The following is a 19,388-nucleotide window of genomic DNA, read 5'->3' as shown; positions in this document are numbered from 1 at the left end:
AGGTAAGCCGGAGCAATGCCATGTATAGATTAAAAATAAGATTTTATAATCAACTCTAAATGCAACAGGGAGCCAGTGCAAAATAAGACTCATCTGAATTTCAATGGAATGAAAAAATTAAAAAAAAATGAAAAATGAAATGATGAAATAAAAAAATAAGATGTTCTATACATGAATTTCAACTGCAGTTTCTAAAATATGTTGCGTTTTTTAACAGCAGTTTTGTTTAGCGGTTTTCTGCATGAAATAATAGTGGGGCCATATTAGGTTAACTGGAATAATACAGTATGGTTCCACCTGCTGGTCAAAGTGATACTTAACTACCGTACCGTAAAATATAATAATTTTACATGTACTCATTCAGTAGACCTTTTTCTCCAAAGCAACTTCCAATAAACAATATGTAGCCAAGACTTTTTCACCAAGGTGACTTACGACGTTGGATGCACTACGTACAATGAGTGTGAATAGATCAGTGAAACACACTCTGTCCCTCACATCATGATTGATATATATATACACAGACGTCTTTGGAGTGTGGGAAGAAACCGGAGCTGCAGAAGGAAAACCCACGCAAACCCAACACGGGGATCGAACCTGTGAGACAACAGTGCTACTCACTGAAGGCATTAAGACCAGTTGCCCCACGACCCTCGTGTGTCTGCCAATGTGGCTGCAAACACCAGGAGAACTCAGTCGTGCGTCTCCAGCGCTTTTTCACTGAACAACGTTTACTGCGGGTTTCCTTTCCTTTCTTGCCTCAAATCTATGCATGAGCGCAAGTCTCTTTTTTCACCATCTTAGTGCATGTTCTGATTTACTTTTACTACAGCCTGGTAGTAGGCTCCTCGACTTACGTCGGGGTTCCATTCTAGCAACTTTGTTTTATATACACCATAGAGATATATAAATTCAGTTCAGTTCAATTTACTGGTATAGACTAGTAGAGCGCTCTTCTCACACAATGACACAGCGCAGAACAAAGAAAGCAGACTATTGCCTAAATATGAACAATGAACATACATGAATGGGCTGAATGGCACGTTGTGCAATAGGCTTTGTTTGTTATAATATAAAATGTCACACATTACTCATGCTAAATAATAATAAAGAATAGTATTATATTTTCGTGCTGCATCATTATTTTCACTTTTATTTTTAAATCTGTTTTCTTTTTTTCTGCACTACGAGAACTCACGTTTTCGCTTGCTGCCCATAGTGAAAAAAAGCAACTTGAACAGAATCACAGGAATCATGCTGTAAATGAAAGCGTTTTTGTGAATGCAGCTCAAATCGCTCCAGCCCATGTGCAGTACCGCTAGCGGACAGTAGATGTCGCGCCTTCTTAGACCTAACGGCCAAAGTTCGGCACTCGGAAATAATACAAGAAGACTGATAGGACGGATGTCGTAAATCTAAGTTTTCATTTTATTTATTTTTAAAATTACATTTAATTGAGTTTAATTTAATTTAATTTAATTTAAATACATTACAATTAAATAAATGTGACTATTAGTTACTTTTGCCTAAGTTGCATATGTGACTCTCGAGGACCACCTGTATTTATCTTGTTATTGTGACTTCTGCCAGGGGCATTACGCGTTGGAAAATAGGAAGTCGGCAGGAGCTGCTTCCACCCGGCACGCGCTGCCTGCCCCGTGTGCTCGTGCACATCACGTTACATTTAGGGAGTGTATGTGGAACATTGTGTTCTTCGATTTCACTTAGTTCTTTCACTGTGACTCAGTCTTCTTTGTTGCTTCCTATTTCACTAGCTCACCTTTTTCACTTTGCGTAACAGGCGGTATATTTCCGAGGTTACACTTACTTCGCTGCAACGTCACACATTTCGCCACTTGACTTTGTTCCCTGGAACCAGGGGGTCTGGCTTAAGGAATTAAGAGAAAGAATAATTTAACCTACTTAGAAAAGGTACGGTGGCCTGGCTGCAAAGGCCGTCTTCACCCAACCGACGGTGCATTTCAATGGTAGAAGCCCGGGTGTCTTCTTCTTCTTCTTCTTCTTCTTCTTCTTCTTCTTCCTTAGCTCCAGCAGCGGAGGTTCTGTTCTTGTAATCAACAAGTACACTGCTGTTACTCTCCATTACAGGCTCTTAACTGTCCACAGTTTGTGTCCTGTGTGTGTGCTGTTACAGTTTTATCCAATACTACATGTAAAGGGTTTAGTGACCTGGGTGATGATTTTAACTGTACGTTAGATGTTAACCTAACTCCGCCATGGACGGTCCCAAGCCCGGCTGAGAAAGGTGGGGGGTTGGGCATGGGGCTAGCTACCCCACGCCGTAAAAACCTTGCCAGCTACAGAAACGCCAACAAGGAACATTCAAGGCATCTCAGTCAGAGATGCCTGGAGAGCCCTTGTTGGTGGCCTATGCCCCAGGAGGGGTGGAAGGCATAAGAAGAAGAAGATATTAATCTAAGTAAATAATCACTGCAATCAATGGACAAATCTTCCTATGGAAACTGGCTGCTTCATGCATTTATCTGATATGTCCAGTATCAGTATACTTGTTCTTAGGTCTTCTGTAAAAAGTGTCGAAAGGCTTCCCTGCAATAATGTGAATTTACCTTTTGCAATGAGAACAACATTAGTGGACTGTTTACTATGTATTACTCTGCCATTCGTGTGTCTCTGTTGTCCTGCACTAACTCAGGTCTGCTGAACATGTTTAAAGTGATTTTGCCATGATGCATTTTGAAGAGGACAGAGAACACTTGGGAAAGCGTTTGGAACATTGCATATTGCCTGATGTGTGATTGCTACAGTCCGGTGTGAACCTGATTTCACAGAGGAGCAAACTGAATATTGGCAGGTAATGAAACCTGATTTGGCCACTTTTTGCTGCAAGTTTTGCTTAAGTTGAACAGCGATAATATTGAAAGGGAAGATAACCTTATCAGAGAGATATGTTTGGGTAATCCTATCGATCCACATTTGGTCAGTCTTTATGACAGGCTTTTCTTCTGATCTTTTCTGGCCCTAGCAGTGACTTTATTATGTTGGCTTTATTAAAATCATAAAATCATATCATAAATGCTATCATATATACAATTTGTGCGGGGCGATTAGCAAACCATTGCTAACTTGCAGCTCTGACTAAACGTGTATTAACATTTAAATAATCATAATATTGTTAAGCTGTTGTTCAAAACTTACCTTTTACAGATTTTTTCATTTCAGAGATTTGCAGGACTCCATTGTTACAGCCGTTTGTATAGAACAGGGGGCAACCCAAATAGCCAGGAGAAAAAAGTATCTAAGTTTGCAAAGACCACTGGATGATCCAGTAAATTTTCCAGAGAATGTCCTTTGTAAAGATAAGCCTAGAATATCTTTTTTGCTTAAAACCAGAACCAGTACAGCATCAAAATGCTCTTCCCATTAAAAAACATCAAAGTAACCTTAACCACCAGCTGTCAAGGATTGTGATGGGTGTGTGGTTTTGGGCTGCTGTTCAGAATTATACCACAACATTCAGGAGAACCCCAGATATTGTATGGGTCAGTTGAAGCTGGGGAGGACATTGATATGAGTTTTATTGAATACCAGGCTGTTAAAACTAGACTGCCTCGTAAAAACTTGAAGAATTAGACTGTGCCGTAACACCACTGACCCATGTGACATTTATAGAATTTCATTTTGAGTCAATGTACTTTCAAGCAGCTGTACTTATCACATTATAAAGGAAACGAAAATGGCATCTCACAATGTAAGCTAAAGGGGAGTGTATATTCTTCTCATTGGAAGGAAAAAATAAAGGAGTATTATAAAAAAGTGAGTGTCATAAATATGATTTATTAGAATCCATAAACATGTCATTTACAAAATTTGTAAGAAAATACATACAGTACAAATAAAACCTATTGTTTGAAGTCAATATGACTCAGTAATTCAGTTTTTTCTGTAAATGATAGAACTTTTTCATTGTTCACTATCACCATATTGCTGGTCTTCTCCATATTATTAAAGCATGGAAATATGTTTAAATATAGGGCTAGGTTGAAACACAACGAAAACAATTCTGGCAGAGTAAGCCTAGAAAAGAAGGCCTTTATTAATAGCTTATCAGCATCATAAAAGGACACCTGACCTAATTCACCCAGATGCCCTACTGGGTATATGAATAGTAGTGTAGTCTAACTTAAGCAATGTAATGATTTCATCTTCATTTCCAAATACGCATTTTTTGAGATATTAGTCCTGTCATTGCTATAAGCTAATTCAGGAATGACTGTCCTGAAAAGAACCCTAACTGCTTAGCTCCCTGCTGACTCTGATGGTTGCACAATGCTCTTCTGGTGTTCTACTAACCCCCTCCTGAAAGCTGTTGCATCAGAATGAGCTGGACTGGCTACATGCATGCCACCTGACTCAACTGTACACTCCTCCTGTGTCTCTCTGTTCAGCAGAATTACAGTGAAGTTTAGACTCTAATGGGGCCCACGAACTGAGGAAGCAGGACGGAGAGACATCTTAGTTGACCTGGGGCTGAAAGAGCCCTTTGCACTGGGTTTCCAGTAAATTCCTTTCCTCCGCTCTGAGCGGCCCCTTTGCCGGCCGTGCGTGTACTTCCCATTCAGGTTGCTGTTGCCGCATGCATTGAACCACCAGCCACCTGCATGGGATCAGGGGAAATAATAAATTTGGAAACACATGAGTCATGCTTCTTGCTTCTTCAGCTGTGCTACTTCTGTGATATTTTAAGTGGTTTGTGTCAGTGTGTTTAAGAACTAGATGGGGGACAGTATAGATCAAGATTCTGACAATAGTCCCAGGATCTGTGGCTCGTTTTAAAATGTGCTCCCAGGCCTACCTTGCTGAGCCTGTGTCCAACATACTGTACTCAAAATTCCCCGTTGTCAATGCTTATGCATGCACATCTGAAGGCTTCTGTACCTGAGTAGTTCTGAGCGCAGTTGCCGTCGCCATTGTTATCATGGTCCTGGTCTTTAGTGGAGAAGCCCATGTTTGTGTTGTTATTCATGGCATCCGGCAGGTCACCGGCCATGTGTTCCAAGTGGAGGGTATAGTGTGAAGTGGGGCCCCCCAGGGTGAATTGGTAGTCAGCGAAACGCCTCCCCAGTTTCCAGTCATCCAGCTCAATGCGCAGTATATAGTCACCCTGACGAGTGATGGCCAGAATCTTCTGCAGGCCAAGCCAGAAGTCTCCTGCAAGCAGTGAGCAGTTGCATCTCACATCAGCAGATGAAGTGTCAAACACATTTGATTTATCTGAATCTATTACTATATAAGGGTGTGTAATTGGGTCTTTGTGGGATGCAGGGTTTGCAAGGAGTACAAAACATTGCATCATCATGCTGCCCTTTGCCAGGATGCCAGCTGCTGACTCTCAGCTAAACCAGAGAGGGGGAGGCAACTAATCATTGACATACAGCTAAGAGCCTTGGCAGAACTTCAAAACACACGTGTCAGGCATTAACATGGCAGCCTTTAACTACCACACCGAACTACTGAACACATAAGTTAATGTTCCCTTATGAGTGTTCTGCACAGCACTACTGATACTCTTTAATTGACTTTAACTAAATACATAGATTTTCTTCTTTTGTGGCTGTGAATACATGCTGCATGTTAACTTACTGTTGAAGTCTCCAAATCCATTTTCGTATTTCTCCCAAGTCTGGTCAAAATCCACAGAGCCATCATTCCTACGCTGGATGACAGTAGACCCTCCTTCTACAAGTGGAAGAGGTGGTGAGGTGACTCTTTACCAAGATCCACAGACCAGGAACACACCTTTTCATACCATATAAAACTATTCTATTACTCTGATGGAACTATCCTTAAGTTCCTTCAAAGGAATAGTTTTTGCCTGACTTGCTAGAAAAAGGAACTTGCTTTTAGGGTCTTCACAGCTGCTTTTCTCATTATTCCCACCAATTAAAAAATTTACTGATTAGAAATCTTTGTGTAATGATTTTATTAATGAACATCAAAAAGAACTTTGTTCTTTGCTTGTCATGTTTTCTGAAGATATTATAAAAGAATGTGATTTTTTGCAATATCTGGAAAATTAATCAAGTTACATATGTCTCACCTGCAGCCATTTCGCAGTAGACGTTGAAAGGCAGGGACTCATTTGGCTTGATAGGGTACACACCGCTGACCCTCACTCCTCTTCTGAAAACCTCTTGGCAGTCCTTTGCAAGATCTGTAGGAGAAATGACGGTTGAAATAACACCAGAAACAGGGAACTTTGCTTGAGAAACTTCTGTCTTTATGATCCTTACCATTTGTGTCAAAGTTTGCGCTGGTTGAATTATTCAATAAATATTCCATAACACCAAGTGTTTCAGTGTTGAAACTGACACTTCGCTTAGATGTCTCTTGGACATTGTCCTCATCTAACTGTTAAAGGAAAACATAATATTAAATATCCAGTGGTACATAAATTATGCACAGTGTGATATGCTATCTTTTGAAAAATAATGGAACTAGGAAACTTCTAAAAATTCAGTGTCCTGTTATTTTCAGTTTTTTTAATAAGACCATGTGACTCATATACCGTGCTTAGGGATCACACTGAATTTCAGATGTTCTACCTTCTCCTCCAGGATTTTGAGCTTGATCTTCTGGTGGTTGAGCTGCTCATGCTGCTCCTTCATAGCCTTCAACAGGTCTATAATAGACTTCTCCTGTGCATCTATGACATCCTTAGGGGTCAAAAACACCATGAACTCACCACTTGTCACACAACTGGCAAATCATGTTTGCATTCCATGCCATAACATATCTATGACACGCACATAGATTGAGTGAAGGGTTTTCATTCTGTCCTAATGGAACTGTATAACATCAATAATACTTTACGTCATGTTTAAAACTAGAGATATGGCTACTAAGAGCTGTGGGTTAAAGCTACTGATTAAATGTGTGATTTACGTCCAAAGACATTCAAACTAGGTTGAAGAGTAAGACATCAGGACACTAGTGCTGCAAGGAAGTGTACAAGGAGCGCACCTTGAGAGCAGTCAACTCAGCCATCTGCTCCTCTGGGAGCTGGTTGTGGCTCAGACTACTGAGCTTTTCCTCCAACTCCACTACCTTCCTCTGCAGCTGGCTTCGGTCCTGCAGGAGACCACTCATCCTGGAGCTCATCTTGTGTGACAGGCTTAGGACCTCCTCATTGTTGGCCTTGAGGACATCTGTGGTCTTCCTTAGTGTTTCCTTCTCTTCCCGGATTTCACTGGCTACAGCCGACAGTTGGTAGAACGACTTGTTGAAGAAACTGAGCTTCTGGAAGATATCATTGATCTGACCCTTAGTCTTGTGGGCAAACTCCTTAAGGCTGTGGCCAAGCTGGAGCAGCCCGTTGGCCAGTAGGCGTACATCCTCTAGCATGGCAAAGCGAGAGTTGGCCTCCTCTGGTATCTGGGGGAGCACCAGGTCTTCCTCAAGCCTGTCATTGATAGGAAATGCAACAGTCAAGGCAAAAAAGGCAAAAAAATAAGTAAGCATCATTTTTCAGAAACTGGATGGCTTCTGTGGAGCTAATGAATAGATGTGGAAGAACAGCCTGAATTACCAGGGGGGGTCCTTTTTATATTCACCAGTGATTAATTATTAAACCGGGTACTCTTGAACGGACATAACCATCTGACATTTCTGAGGGCCTCCAATGGACAAGCAGCTCTCAAAAGTAAACAAAATAATCCCCCTTTCATCTTTGTGCCACACAGGTCATAGATAAAAATGAATGTGTTATTTTTGAGTAGATACTGTGCTAGATTCTTAATTCCAGCAAAAAACCAACTTGTATATATATGACCGAAATACCACACACTAAACAAAGTACATTGTAATGATTACTGAGTTGTTAAGAATGACTAGACTCCGTAGCAGAAACTTAAAGAGAGAAGATAAAGCACAATCTACAAAATCAAGGAGAACAATGAGGAAGGTACAGATAGCTGAAGCCAATACTCAAAAGTGAGAAAAATACTAGCTGATATGTTATCATTTTACATAAATGCTTTCTGTTGAGAAGTCAGGTCTAAACCTATGCTTCCGAGCTGTGTACGCCCGATAACATCATCCCAGGAGATGTGAACCTGAACTACCAGCACATGTCAAACACATGGTGTTCTTCAAACCTGAAAACCACTGAGACAGTGTTTAGTGGGTAAATCACAAATCACGAACAGTCAATTACGTTCTAATCAAAGCTGTTTCCGTGCAAAAATAAAAATCATTAAACAAATACATGATATATGATATAAAATTTAATTAAATTTATATTTAGAAACAGTAATAGCACCAACTCATAACAGGCATGAAAGAGTTGAGTTTCAAATTTGCACCTAGACTAAATAAATGCAAAAAGGAGTATAGCTTGCCGTACATTAGAGTTAGATCTAGACTAAAATGTCTTTTAAATATAGTTTATTTTCTATATTGTGTACCTATTAGGTTTTATTTTGGGATTTTGCTCTTGGTGAAGTGCTGAAACACAAATTTGTTACTAGTTTTTTCAACCAAAATTTCACTGAATGAATACACTTGCGCTCCATTATGACAGGCAGATGTACACAGGAGCTGTTACTTAGAAAAGGGTAAAATGCCCTTAATAGTAACTCTGGTCACTTTGACATCACAGCCACTGGCTGGGCAAATCATAATAAAGTGTGCAAACATCTGTAGTGAGTAGTACAACTCTTTTTTTGTCTCTGAGTGGAGACTTTGTCAAAAAAGCAAAAAAACTAAACATAGGTCTATATTTTCTGCAATTCCATAGATTTCTGTAGAAATGGATGGGAACAGGAAATTCCAAGAAGAGATGCTGCAACAGTGTTACGTCAGAATTACATTACAAACAGCAGTTAAATGTCAGAAATTCTGGATAAACTATGTGACAAAACTCTCACAACAGCCCTACGGCGCATACATGTTTTCATAACAAATCAATATATGTCTTATTTCTGTCACCACTCAGAATCGACATTTCAATACATTTTGTATGATGAAGGGTTCTATAGAAGGGGCTTGTCATGGCATTCCCACATGATCCCTTCCTTACAGGCCAGCAGATAAATGTAAATTTACCTGCAGTGCAGCTGGCTGAGACCTGCCCTGTAGACACAGCAAACAAAGTATTTACCCCAGTGTTTACCCTGAAGCCTCACCTCTCACTCAGCAGGTGGGGGCATTGTGGGTGCTGGAGGAGCAGAGGTGCTGAATTTTTAGTCCTGGATTTTGTAACATGCCCTGCACCTTTTAAGGTCATCTAAAATGTGCAACTGTGGCCAATGGGGAATTTAAAAAGCTCATCTGATGTTCAGCTGACCAATGGGAACTCCAGTAGATGCAGGGACAGGGTAATGTAAAGGTTCCAGCTGCTTTAAATCTGACTGAAGGCTTAATAGACCAGGTGTAATGGCCAGCATTGTGGATCATCACTGGAATTTCAATAATTCGTGTTTGCCTAGTTCCTGACTGGTGATGCTAATATAAGAAGTTGGGGGAGCATCTGTAGATTTCTCTGAGTGACTGTAGTTGTGGAGATTTTTCATGGGTAAGGGGTGGTGTCACTTTGCACGATCCTGCCTTTGCCATTAAGAAGCACACAAACCATGCTGTGCGCAGATAGGGCATCCTGGACTATGGGAATATGTGTATTGACCCAGTTATTCCGTTAGACAATGTATAGTCAGTTCCAGTCCCCAGGGGCCTCTGTCTTACAGACTGCAGGCATTTAGTGATTAGTAGAACCTCCTTTATGGGGGATGTGGTGGCACAGTATACTGAACGTGTGGCTTACAGCTCTTAAGTAGCTTAGAAGAAGGCACTGGCAAGCCACTTCTATTCCTTCTTGCCTTATAAAACACAGAAGAGGTTACTATGAGTTGGGGTTGACCTGACAATATGTCTTATTTCATTTTCATCAGAACCTCCTTGTCTCGTTTTCATCAGAACCTCCTTTATTGGCAATCCAAACCCACACCCACACCCACATGTGATCTGATCTTCATCTACACCATAATAAGAAATAGAGACAGTCTTAGGTTGATTGATTGGAATAAGTTTTTGTATACATTGATTGGAAAACGTGAACCTGGAATTTCACATGCATTTCTCCATCAATGACCTTGATTGTTTAAAGGATTTGCTCAATAAAGATTCAGAAATGCAAAATGTTTCATGTATTGCGTAATAAATAAGACTGTCTATTTATTATTATGGTGCAGATGAAGATCAGATCACATTTTAGGTCAGTCCATGTAGAACATCAGATCATTCCAAGTGTCCAGAGATGTTTACTCAAAACTGCATCTTATTATTATATGTGGCAGTTACAGTTGCTGCTTTACACTCAAAGGACCACAGTTCCAGTCCCACCTCCTGCTGTAGTACCATTGATAAAGGTACTTACCCAGACTTGCTCCAGTAAAAATTATCCAGATGCAGAAATGGGTAAATCAATGTAAGTTTCTTAACTTTGGAAGTTGGTTTGGAGAAAAGCAAGTTAAATGGATTAATACACACACACACATTTTCAGAACCGCGTGTCCCAGACGGGGTCGCGGGGAAATGGAGCCTACCCAGCAACACGGGGCATAAGGGACACACCCAGGACGGGACGCCAATCCATCACAAGGCACCCCAAGCGGGACTCGAACCCCAGACCCACCGGAGAGGAGGAGCCAGTCCAACCCACTGCGCCACCGCACCCCCTCTAAATGAATTAATAATGAAGTTAAATTAATATACTGAATGATGTAATTTTCATAAATGTTCCTGTCAGTGTTTACTGCATGTTTACTTTTTTTGTTATTGTGTTGAGTGACGACTCAGTTCTGATAACCAGAGTTAGAAGTTGCGTTGTTGAAAATCACCTGGATAGAGTTCAGTAAGCATGCTGATGTACTGTCAGTTGTGATGTACTGTCATTTTCAGGGTTACACAAAACGTATTTACGGAAGTAAAAAGATCACGTAAGGGAAAAACTATACTGATTTTGTAAGCTTGCTGTATGAAAAAAACTATACATTTTCACAAACTGTTCTAGTGATTTCTATTGTACAGGACCCTGTTATGTACGTGCTCCTGCTTTAACTAGAAACATTTACAATATTTGATATCCCATTGCTACTCAGATGATGAAACTCTTGGAGCTGAGTGTTGATGCATTTTGCAATCTTACTTGGGAAAGTTATCTTTTTTATTTTTTACTTTAAACCTAGTGCACTCTTACACCAAAGCACACTAAAAAAGTTTTCGTTGTAGAAAAAAATGTTTTAAGAAAAATCTATACACACATTTTTTTTAAAAAAAATTCATGCACACAATCACATACAAAAACATGAAATTCAAAATGTAATAAAAGTGCATCATTTACATTACATTTACATTAAATATGTAAAAGCAATCAAAACAAACTGACTATCAATCCAAACACAAAATTTATGTGCTTGTATGTCATCTTGCCACATTTTATTTTAGATTAGTTTGGTTTTTAGTCTATTAAGCTCCCTGAACTTTTCTGGAACAAAGTGCACACTGCACGTGTACAGCACAGCAGATATGATGTTCTCAAACATGTTTTACATTCGCATCAGAGGACAAAAACACAGCATATGCTAGTGCTCACGTATGCAGTGCTTGGGCACATGCAGAGTATGTTACCTTGAACTGCTTTTTTCCATTTTGACCTGTTCCATTTGAGAGGTAATGAAATCTTTTTATATTTGCAAATCATCCCCCGGAACAAAACCAAGTGCCATGAGTTGACATTTTAGGATCTATTATCCTTGAACTGTCTGGAAATTCGTTCATAGATTTCAGTATAGAAAGTAACACAGTATTTCCCTGCCAGCTGAAAGATTTAGTAACAAATGTTTGCTGGCTAATACTCATCACATTTCTGCCAAAGTGACCTTGCTTCAGTTTATGGACTTTTAGGTACTGCAGTCAAAAGACACTGATTTTTTTCAGTGTTAATAGTAACTATACTTACAGTGGGGCGGCGGCTAGTGTTGTGGTTAGAGCTGCTGCCTTTAGACTCACATGTAGCAGGTTCTAAACCCAATTCAAGCTGTAGTGATGTACTGATATATGGATGAGTAACCTTGTAAGTAATGTATCTAGCAATGTAGTCTCCTTGGTGAATAAGGTGTGTGGACTAGTAACACTACATAGTACCTGGTGTAAGTTGCTTTGGACAAAAGTGTCTGCTAAGTGAATAAATGTAAATGTAGTAACCTTGAGCAAGTTCCTTGCTGTAAAACTACCCAGTTGTATAAATATTGTAACTTGCATTAGAGAAAAACATCAACTAAAGGAACAATAGTAATACCTGAATCCTGACATAGTCCAGACTTTCACTTCCACATGATATCATTATCTATGATACCAGCAGTCACCTGTAGGAGGCAAAAAACAGAAAACAAATCCAAAAGGATACTATATTAGGGGTAGGGTTAGGTTAGAGTTGGGGTTAGGGGTAAAGGTAGAGTTTCGGTTAGGGTTTACGGTTTAAGGTTTAGGGTTACATTAGGGTAGCGTTAGAGTTTAGGGTTTGGGTTAGGTTAGGATTAGTCAAGGTTAGGGGTTAGTTTTAGGTTGGGGTTACAGTTGTGGTTAAAGTTAGGGTAAGGTTAGGGTTAGGGTTAGGTTAGGCATAGGGATGGGGTAGAGGTAGGGTTAGGGTTAGGGTTACGTTAGGGAAGGGGTTGGAGCTAAGGTAAAGTTTGGAGCTAGGGTTAGGTTTGGAGCTAGGGTAAAGTTTGGAGCTAGGGTAAAGTTTGGAGCTAGGGTTAGGTTGGAGCTAAGGTTAGAGTTGGAGCAAGGGTAAGGGTTAGAACTAGGGTTAGGGTTGGAGCTAGGGTTAGAGCTAGGGTTGGGGTTGGAGCTAGGGTTAGGTTGAGGAGAGTTATAGACTTGTTTTAAGTGTGTTTGTGTGTGATGGAGTGATGCTGGTGAAGGAAGCACTGCTGGGAGGTGTGTAAAGGTGTTATGTATGTGTGAGTTTGCCCATGGGGTGTCCAGTTGTGGGAGAGAAGTGGATCAAGAGTCCCATGTGTTGTCAGAGAACTTTTTAATTTATTTGCTGCGGAGTAATGTTTCCCCCTTGTGGGTCTAGTGTAGAATTGCAGGTGGGGGTTGAAATTTCTGTGGTGAATGTATTGTCATGTAGTTCGGGTTTTGGTATCTAGGGCAGGGTTTTATTCTTGGATAGGGGTAGGCTGTGGATGGGAGATTTTTTTAAGAAAAAAAAAAATTGTACGTGTATGAGTCATGTGTGGTCTGGGGATAGGGTTAGGATGAGGGCAGGGGTCAGGGTGATGGTTAGGGTTGAGGTTAGGTTTTGGGTTGGGGTTAGAGTTAAGAATAGGGCTAGGGTTAGAGTTTGGGTTGTGTGTGCTTGGTCCATCTTATCTTTCACTGAACCCCTCGGAAGTTCATTTGGGGAGCACGTGAATCCACTTTCATTCTGCTCTACACCTGTCCCCGGTGGAGCAGTGGATGTTAGCTTCTAGACCTTTGATTTTAAGGCGGTCCAATCCATGGTTAATGAAGTGGTAAATAAGTGCAGTGGTCCTAGTTTTAGTAAGAGTTGGACCTAGGATTTGGGTTGGAGCTGAGGTTAGAGTTAGACCTATGGTTAGGGCTAGAGCTAGGGTTAGGGGTGGAGCTAGGGTTAGAATTATAGCTAGAGTTAGGGTTGGAGCTAGGGTTAGGGTTAGGGCTGGAGGCAGGGTTAGGGTCAGAGCTAAGGTTAAGGTTAGAGCTAGGGTTAGGGCTGCAGATAGGGTTAGGGTCAGAGCTAGGTTTGGAGTTCGAGCTAGGGTTATGGTTGGAGCTAGGGATAGGGTTGGAGGTAAGGTTAGGGTTCAAGCTGGGATTAAGGTTGGAGCTAGGGAAAGGGCTGCAGCTAGGGTTAGGGTTGTAGGTAGCGTTAGGGTTGGAGCTAGCGTTAGGGTTAGAGCTAGGGTTAGGGTTTGAGGTAGGGTTAGGGTTAGAGCTAAGGTTAGGGTTTGAGGTAGGGTTGGGGGTTGGAGCTCGGGTTAGAGTTAGAGCTAAGGTTCGGTTTGGAGCTAAGGTTACGTTTGGAGCTAGGATAGGGTTGCAGCTAGTGTTAGGGTTACGCTGAGGAGAGTTATGGGCTTTGTACACACTGTTGGGTTTTGGTCAAGGGTTGGGGTTTGGCAGGGGTTACGGTTAGTGTAAGAGTGAGGGTTAGGGGTTTGGGTAGGGTTAGGGTTAGGTTTAGGTTTAGGTTATGGGTTAGGGGTTACGGTAGGGTTAGGGTTAAGTTTAGGTTTAGAGTTAGAGTTAAGGTTAGGGTTAGCTTCTGGCTTCCTCAAATCATTGGCATTTCTCTGTCAAAGTTTGACAGTTTTAGCTTCCTGCTGGGCACAGAGATCCAAAAAACCATGGATTTCTCTGAACAGACATAGTGAGATGTACAAGCATCTAAAACATATGACTGTCTGTAGATGTGCAGCAATCCATCCAATTTCAACAACTGCTTTGTCCTGAGCAGCATCACGGGGAATGCTGAAAGGGATTCGGTGCTTTTGAGGGAAAATTAGAAACCACATATTATTTCAAGTATTACCATTTTAAATCATTTCTCAATGAGTTCAAAGAAAATATGACATTTAAAGTTTAATCTGAACCTGCATCATACACTGAAACAGTGAAACAAATCCACAACAAATGATTTTGTGCTTGTGAATTATTATTATTTTGCATTCTCTTTTTCCTCCAAATCAGCTTTCAGACAAAGCTGTGGCTAGTAGAATATAAAAGGCTCAGGATACAGATTCTTTTGTAATCAATTTATCATCAGACACTTTTTTGAATTCAGAAAAATGTTATTTGTGTCTGCACGCTCCAATCCATCTGGCATTTGGGGTTTAAATGGGATTTACACCCTTATGAGTGAATGTGACAGAGTGCAGCTATGCCACCTGGAGACCCAGGCCAGCTCTGTATTCAACTGAAACCAGGTAAAGTACCTTAAACCCCCCCCAGACTTCAAATGGTTCTCATCACTGTTGATAGTCTTTGCCTCAGGAGCTCAGAGCTCAAACTGCGTTTTCAACATCTTCCAGCTCTTGCACAACTCAACTATGATTACTGACATTATAAGTAGTTTGTGTAGCATAAAATGTAACCTAACAGGGTTCTGTAGACTTTGCTAGGGTCCATCCTACAACCTCCCAACCAACAACATTGTGGCTTTGTCCTAAAATACTTCTGAATCAAAGCACTACTTTAATGTTTTTTTTCATTAAATGACTAAATATTGTAAAGAATACAAATGATCACACTCCATAACAGCAATAAACACTTACCAAAAGGAGTGCCTCCGTGACTTATTTTACAGAAATGACCAGATCTAGAAGCTCCAGCTAATTAATAAGACTCTAGTAAACACATACATACTCCGGGCAGCTAACTACAACAATGGAACCTTGGACCGAAGTCCGAAAGGCTGCTACACAATGCGTTTTTCCAAAACTCATTGTCTGGAGACCTTCCCACCACTATGTTTCCCTGTATTAAAAGTTTAATACCTTAAAGATCTTTTTGTTTCTTTTATTGTCTGCCCATTGGGGCAAACAGGACATAATGATGTGATCAGGCTCAATCTCGGATTAAGTGAAGAGAATTGAGCAAAAAAAACAGCACACAAGCTAGCTTTCCTGCAGTGGAGGGACCTTTGGCATGACAAGACCAGTGTTCTGGTGCAAAAGTCATGATATGCCCTTCTTTACATTATCTATTACAGCTGAGAGGCTTGATGATGTTTTAACCATAGTCTGTTGTGTTCAAATGGTCAAGGAAAAACAACTTGTGCAAAGTAGACCCATTAAGCCTACCTTGCTCTAATGATCTCTGCTGTAATGGAAGTAGATCAAACTGAACTGAAAAGTAGCATATATATCACTGTTAAATATATATTACTGTTTAACATATATACTTAACAGTAAAATCACTTCAGTGGAATTATCACATTTGAAAAATCAACCTCAATAACTTTACCAAGATTTTTAATGAAATCTAAGAGTTGTGCCATATTATTTACCTGCTTGTAAGATATTTAACATATTCATCATCCATCCATCCATCCATCCATCTTCCTCCGCTTTTATCCGGGGCCGGGTCGCGGGGGCAGCAGTCCGAGCAGAGTACTCCAGACCTCCCTCTCCCCGCACACCTCCTCCAGTTCCTCTGGGGGAACCCCAAGGCGTTCCCAGGCCAGCCGGGAGACATAGTCTCTCCAACGTGTCCTGGGTCTGCCCCGAGGCCTCCTCCCAGTGGGACAAGCCCGGAGCACCTCCCCAGGGAGGCGTCCAGGAGGCATCCGGAACAGATGCCCGAGCCACCTCAACTGGCTCCTCTCGATGCGGAGGAGCAGCGGCTCTACTCCGAGCTCCTCCCGGGTGACTGAGCTCCTCACCCTATCCCTAAGGGTGCGCCCAGCCACTCTGCGGAGGAAACTCATTTCTGCCGCTTGTATCCGCGATCTCATTCTTTCGGTCATGATCCAGAGTTCATGACCGTAGGTGAGGGTAGGAACGTAGATCGACCGGTAAATTGAGAGCTTCGCCTTACGACTCAGCTCCCTCTTCACCACAACAGACCGGTACAATGACCGCATTACTGCAGACGCCGCACCGATCCGTCTGTCGACCTGCCGCTCCATTTTTCCCTCACTCGTGAACAAGACCCCAAGATACTTAAACTCCTCCACTTGAGGGAGCAACTCCCCCCTAACCCGGAGGGAGCAATCCACCTTTTTCCGACTGAGAACCATGGCCTCGGATTTGGAGGTGCTGATTCTCATCCCCGCCGCTTCGCACTCGGCTGCAAACCTCCCCAGTGCACGCTGCAAGTCTTGACTTGATGAAGCCAACAGGACCACATCGTCCGCAAAAAGCAGAGACGAGATCTCGCGGCCACCAAAACAGACACCCTCCGTTCCCTGACTGCGCCTAGAAATTCTGTCCATAAAAATAATGAACAGAATCGGTGACAAAGGGCAGCCCTGGCGGAGTCCAACATGCACCGGGAACAGGTCTGACTTACTGCCGGCAATGCGAACCAAGCTCCTGCTCCGGTCATACAGGGAACGAACAGCCCGTAGCAACGAGCCCCGAACCCCATAATCCCGAAGCACCCCCCACAGGATGCCACGAGGGACACGGTCGAATGCCTTCTCCAGGTCCACAAAACACATATGGACTGGTTGGGCAAACTCCCACGAACCCTCCAACACCCTAGTGAGGGTATAGAGCTGGTCCAGTGTTCCACGGCCAGGGCGAAAACCGCATTGCTCCTCCTGAATCCGAGGTTCGACTATCGGTCGGATTCTCCTTTCCAGTACCCTGGCATAGACTTTCCCAGGGAGGCTAAGGAGTGTGATCCCCCTGTAGTTGGAACACAATCTCCGGTCCCCCTTCTTAAAAAGAGGGACCACCACCCCGGTCTGCCAGTCCAGAGGCACCGTTCCCGAACTCCACGCGATGCTGCAGAGGCGTGTCAGCCAAGACAGCCCCACAACATCCAGAGACTTGAGAAACTCGGGGCGGATCTCATCCACCCCCGGAGCCTTGCCACCGAGGAGTTTTTTGACTACCTCAGCAACTTCAGCCAGCGTAATGGACGAGTCCCCCTCCGAGTCCCCAGCCTCAGCTTCCTCTACGGAAGGCGTGTCGGAGGGATTGAGGAGATCCTCAAAGTACTCCTTCCACCGCCCGAGAACATCCTCAGCTGAGGTCAGCAGCGCACCACTTCCACTGTAAACAGTGTTCGTGGAACACCGCTTCCCCCCTCTGAGTCGCCGGACGGTTTGCCAGAATCTCTTTGAGGCCGACCGAAAGTCTTCCTCCATGGCCTCACCGAACTCCTCCCAAGCCCGAGTTTTTGCCGCGGCGACTGCCAGAGCCGCGCTCCGTTTGGCCCGTCGGTACCTGTCAGCTGCTTCAGGAGTCCCATGAGCCAGCCAGGCCCGATAGAACTCCTTCTTCAGCTTGACGGCATCCCTTACTTCCGGTGTCCACCACCGTGTTCGGGGATTGCCGCCGCGACAGGCACCGGAGACCTTATGGCCGCAGCTCCGAACAGCCGCACCGACAATGGAGGAGCGGAACATAGTCCATTCAGACTCAATGTCCCCCACCTCCCTCGGGACCTGGTTGAAGCTCTGTCGGAGGTGGGAGTTGAAGACCTCTCTGACAGGGGCCTCCGCCAAACGTTCCCAACAGACCCTCACTATGCGTTTGGGCCTGCCAGGTCTGTCCAGCTTTTTCCCCCGCCATCGAATCCAACTCACCACCAGGTGGTGATCAGTTGACAGCTCAGCCCCTCTCTTCACCCGAGTGTCCAAGACATATGGCCGAAGGTCAGAAGAAACGACTACAAAGTCGATCATCGACCTCCGACCTAGGGTGTCCTGGTGCCAAGTGCACTGGTGGACACCCTTATGCATGAACATGGTGTTCGTTATGGATAAACCGCGACTAGCACAGAAATCCAATAACAACTCACCGCTCGGGTTCAGATCAGGGAGGCCGTTCCTCCCAATCACGCCCCTCCAGGTATCACTGTCGCTGCCCACGTGGGCGTTAAAGTCCCCCAGTAGAACGACAGAGTCCCCAGTGGGAGCGCTTTCCAGCACGCCCCCCAGGGACTCTAAAAAGGCCGGGTACTCTACACTGCCGCTACATATTCATCATATTGCATATTTAGAATAACTGAAGAGATTATGGAAGGAAATTGACTGTGACACGTTGTTGTATAATTTGGCATCCCCATATCATGCAAAATGTTTCGAACAGGTTTTTGGGCACTGTTGTCCTAATCTGTCCAAACATTTACAACTGCACATTATGTAACAGTCACTGCTGTGTGAATATAACCTTTTTTTGTGCTTTCTTTCAGTTTTGTGATTCACAATGCGGGTGCTGCACTTGACCTCTGATAAAAAGTCTCATTTTAATTTTCAATTATAGTGAAATTAGTTATATTGTGCAAGTTTTACTGTACATAATGGCAACATTAAAATGAAACAAAAATGAATTAACTGTAATTAAATGAAAATTAACTGTAATTAACTCATGAGTTTATCAACAAGAAAGACTCAGTAATTAAGTCTCATAGTGGAATTTCACACAATTTAAAAACACATCCTTTGCAGCAACAACTAATCCTGCAGTAATAATCACATGCATGTACTGAAACTGCACTGTATGTTAGTAGAAAGACAACAGTAATGCGCTTTATTCATCAACAACTTTCTGACATTAGAGAGGACATTAATCCGCTATGACATAGTGTGTAATTTTTTGTTCTCAGTACAAGATTCCTGTAAAACCATTAGCCTTTAATTACAGTGA

General features: G+C 42.6%; 1 protein-coding gene across 2 annotated transcripts; it reads right to left on the bottom strand.

The window, feature by feature from the left end:
• Positions 1 to 3,803: 3,803 nt before the first annotated feature.
• On the bottom strand, positions 3,804 to 7,537 carry LOC108935068 (angiopoietin-related protein 3-like). 2 transcript variants are annotated; one of them, XM_018753342.2, is made up of 7 exons: positions 7,003 to 7,537; positions 6,585 to 6,695; positions 6,273 to 6,390; positions 6,080 to 6,193; positions 5,623 to 5,718; positions 4,918 to 5,190; positions 3,804 to 4,636 (listed from the first exon to the last, which is right to left on the bottom strand). In XM_018753342.2, the coding sequence occupies exons 1-7, from the start codon at positions 7,501 to 7,503 to the stop codon at positions 4,452 to 4,454; spliced, it is 1,398 nt and encodes a 465-aa protein (XP_018608858.2). In that variant the 5' UTR covers positions 7,504 to 7,537; the 3' UTR covers positions 3,804 to 4,451. The 2 variants fall into 2 exon arrangements, with proteins under 2 accessions (XP_018608858.2, XP_018608859.2); XM_018753343.2 differs by having other exon boundaries at positions 7,087 to 7,537.
• Between the last annotated feature and the right edge of the window lie 11,851 nt (positions 7,538 to 19,388).

The sequence above is a fragment of the Scleropages formosus genome, chromosome 3 (genome assembly GCF_900964775.1).
Source record: "Scleropages formosus chromosome 3, fSclFor1.1, whole genome shotgun sequence".
In the NCBI taxonomy this organism is placed as follows: Eukaryota; Metazoa; Chordata; class Actinopteri; order Osteoglossiformes; family Osteoglossidae; genus Scleropages; species Scleropages formosus.
Note: the sequence above shows the minus strand (reverse complement) of the source record. Positions and strands in the feature narration are given on the sequence as shown.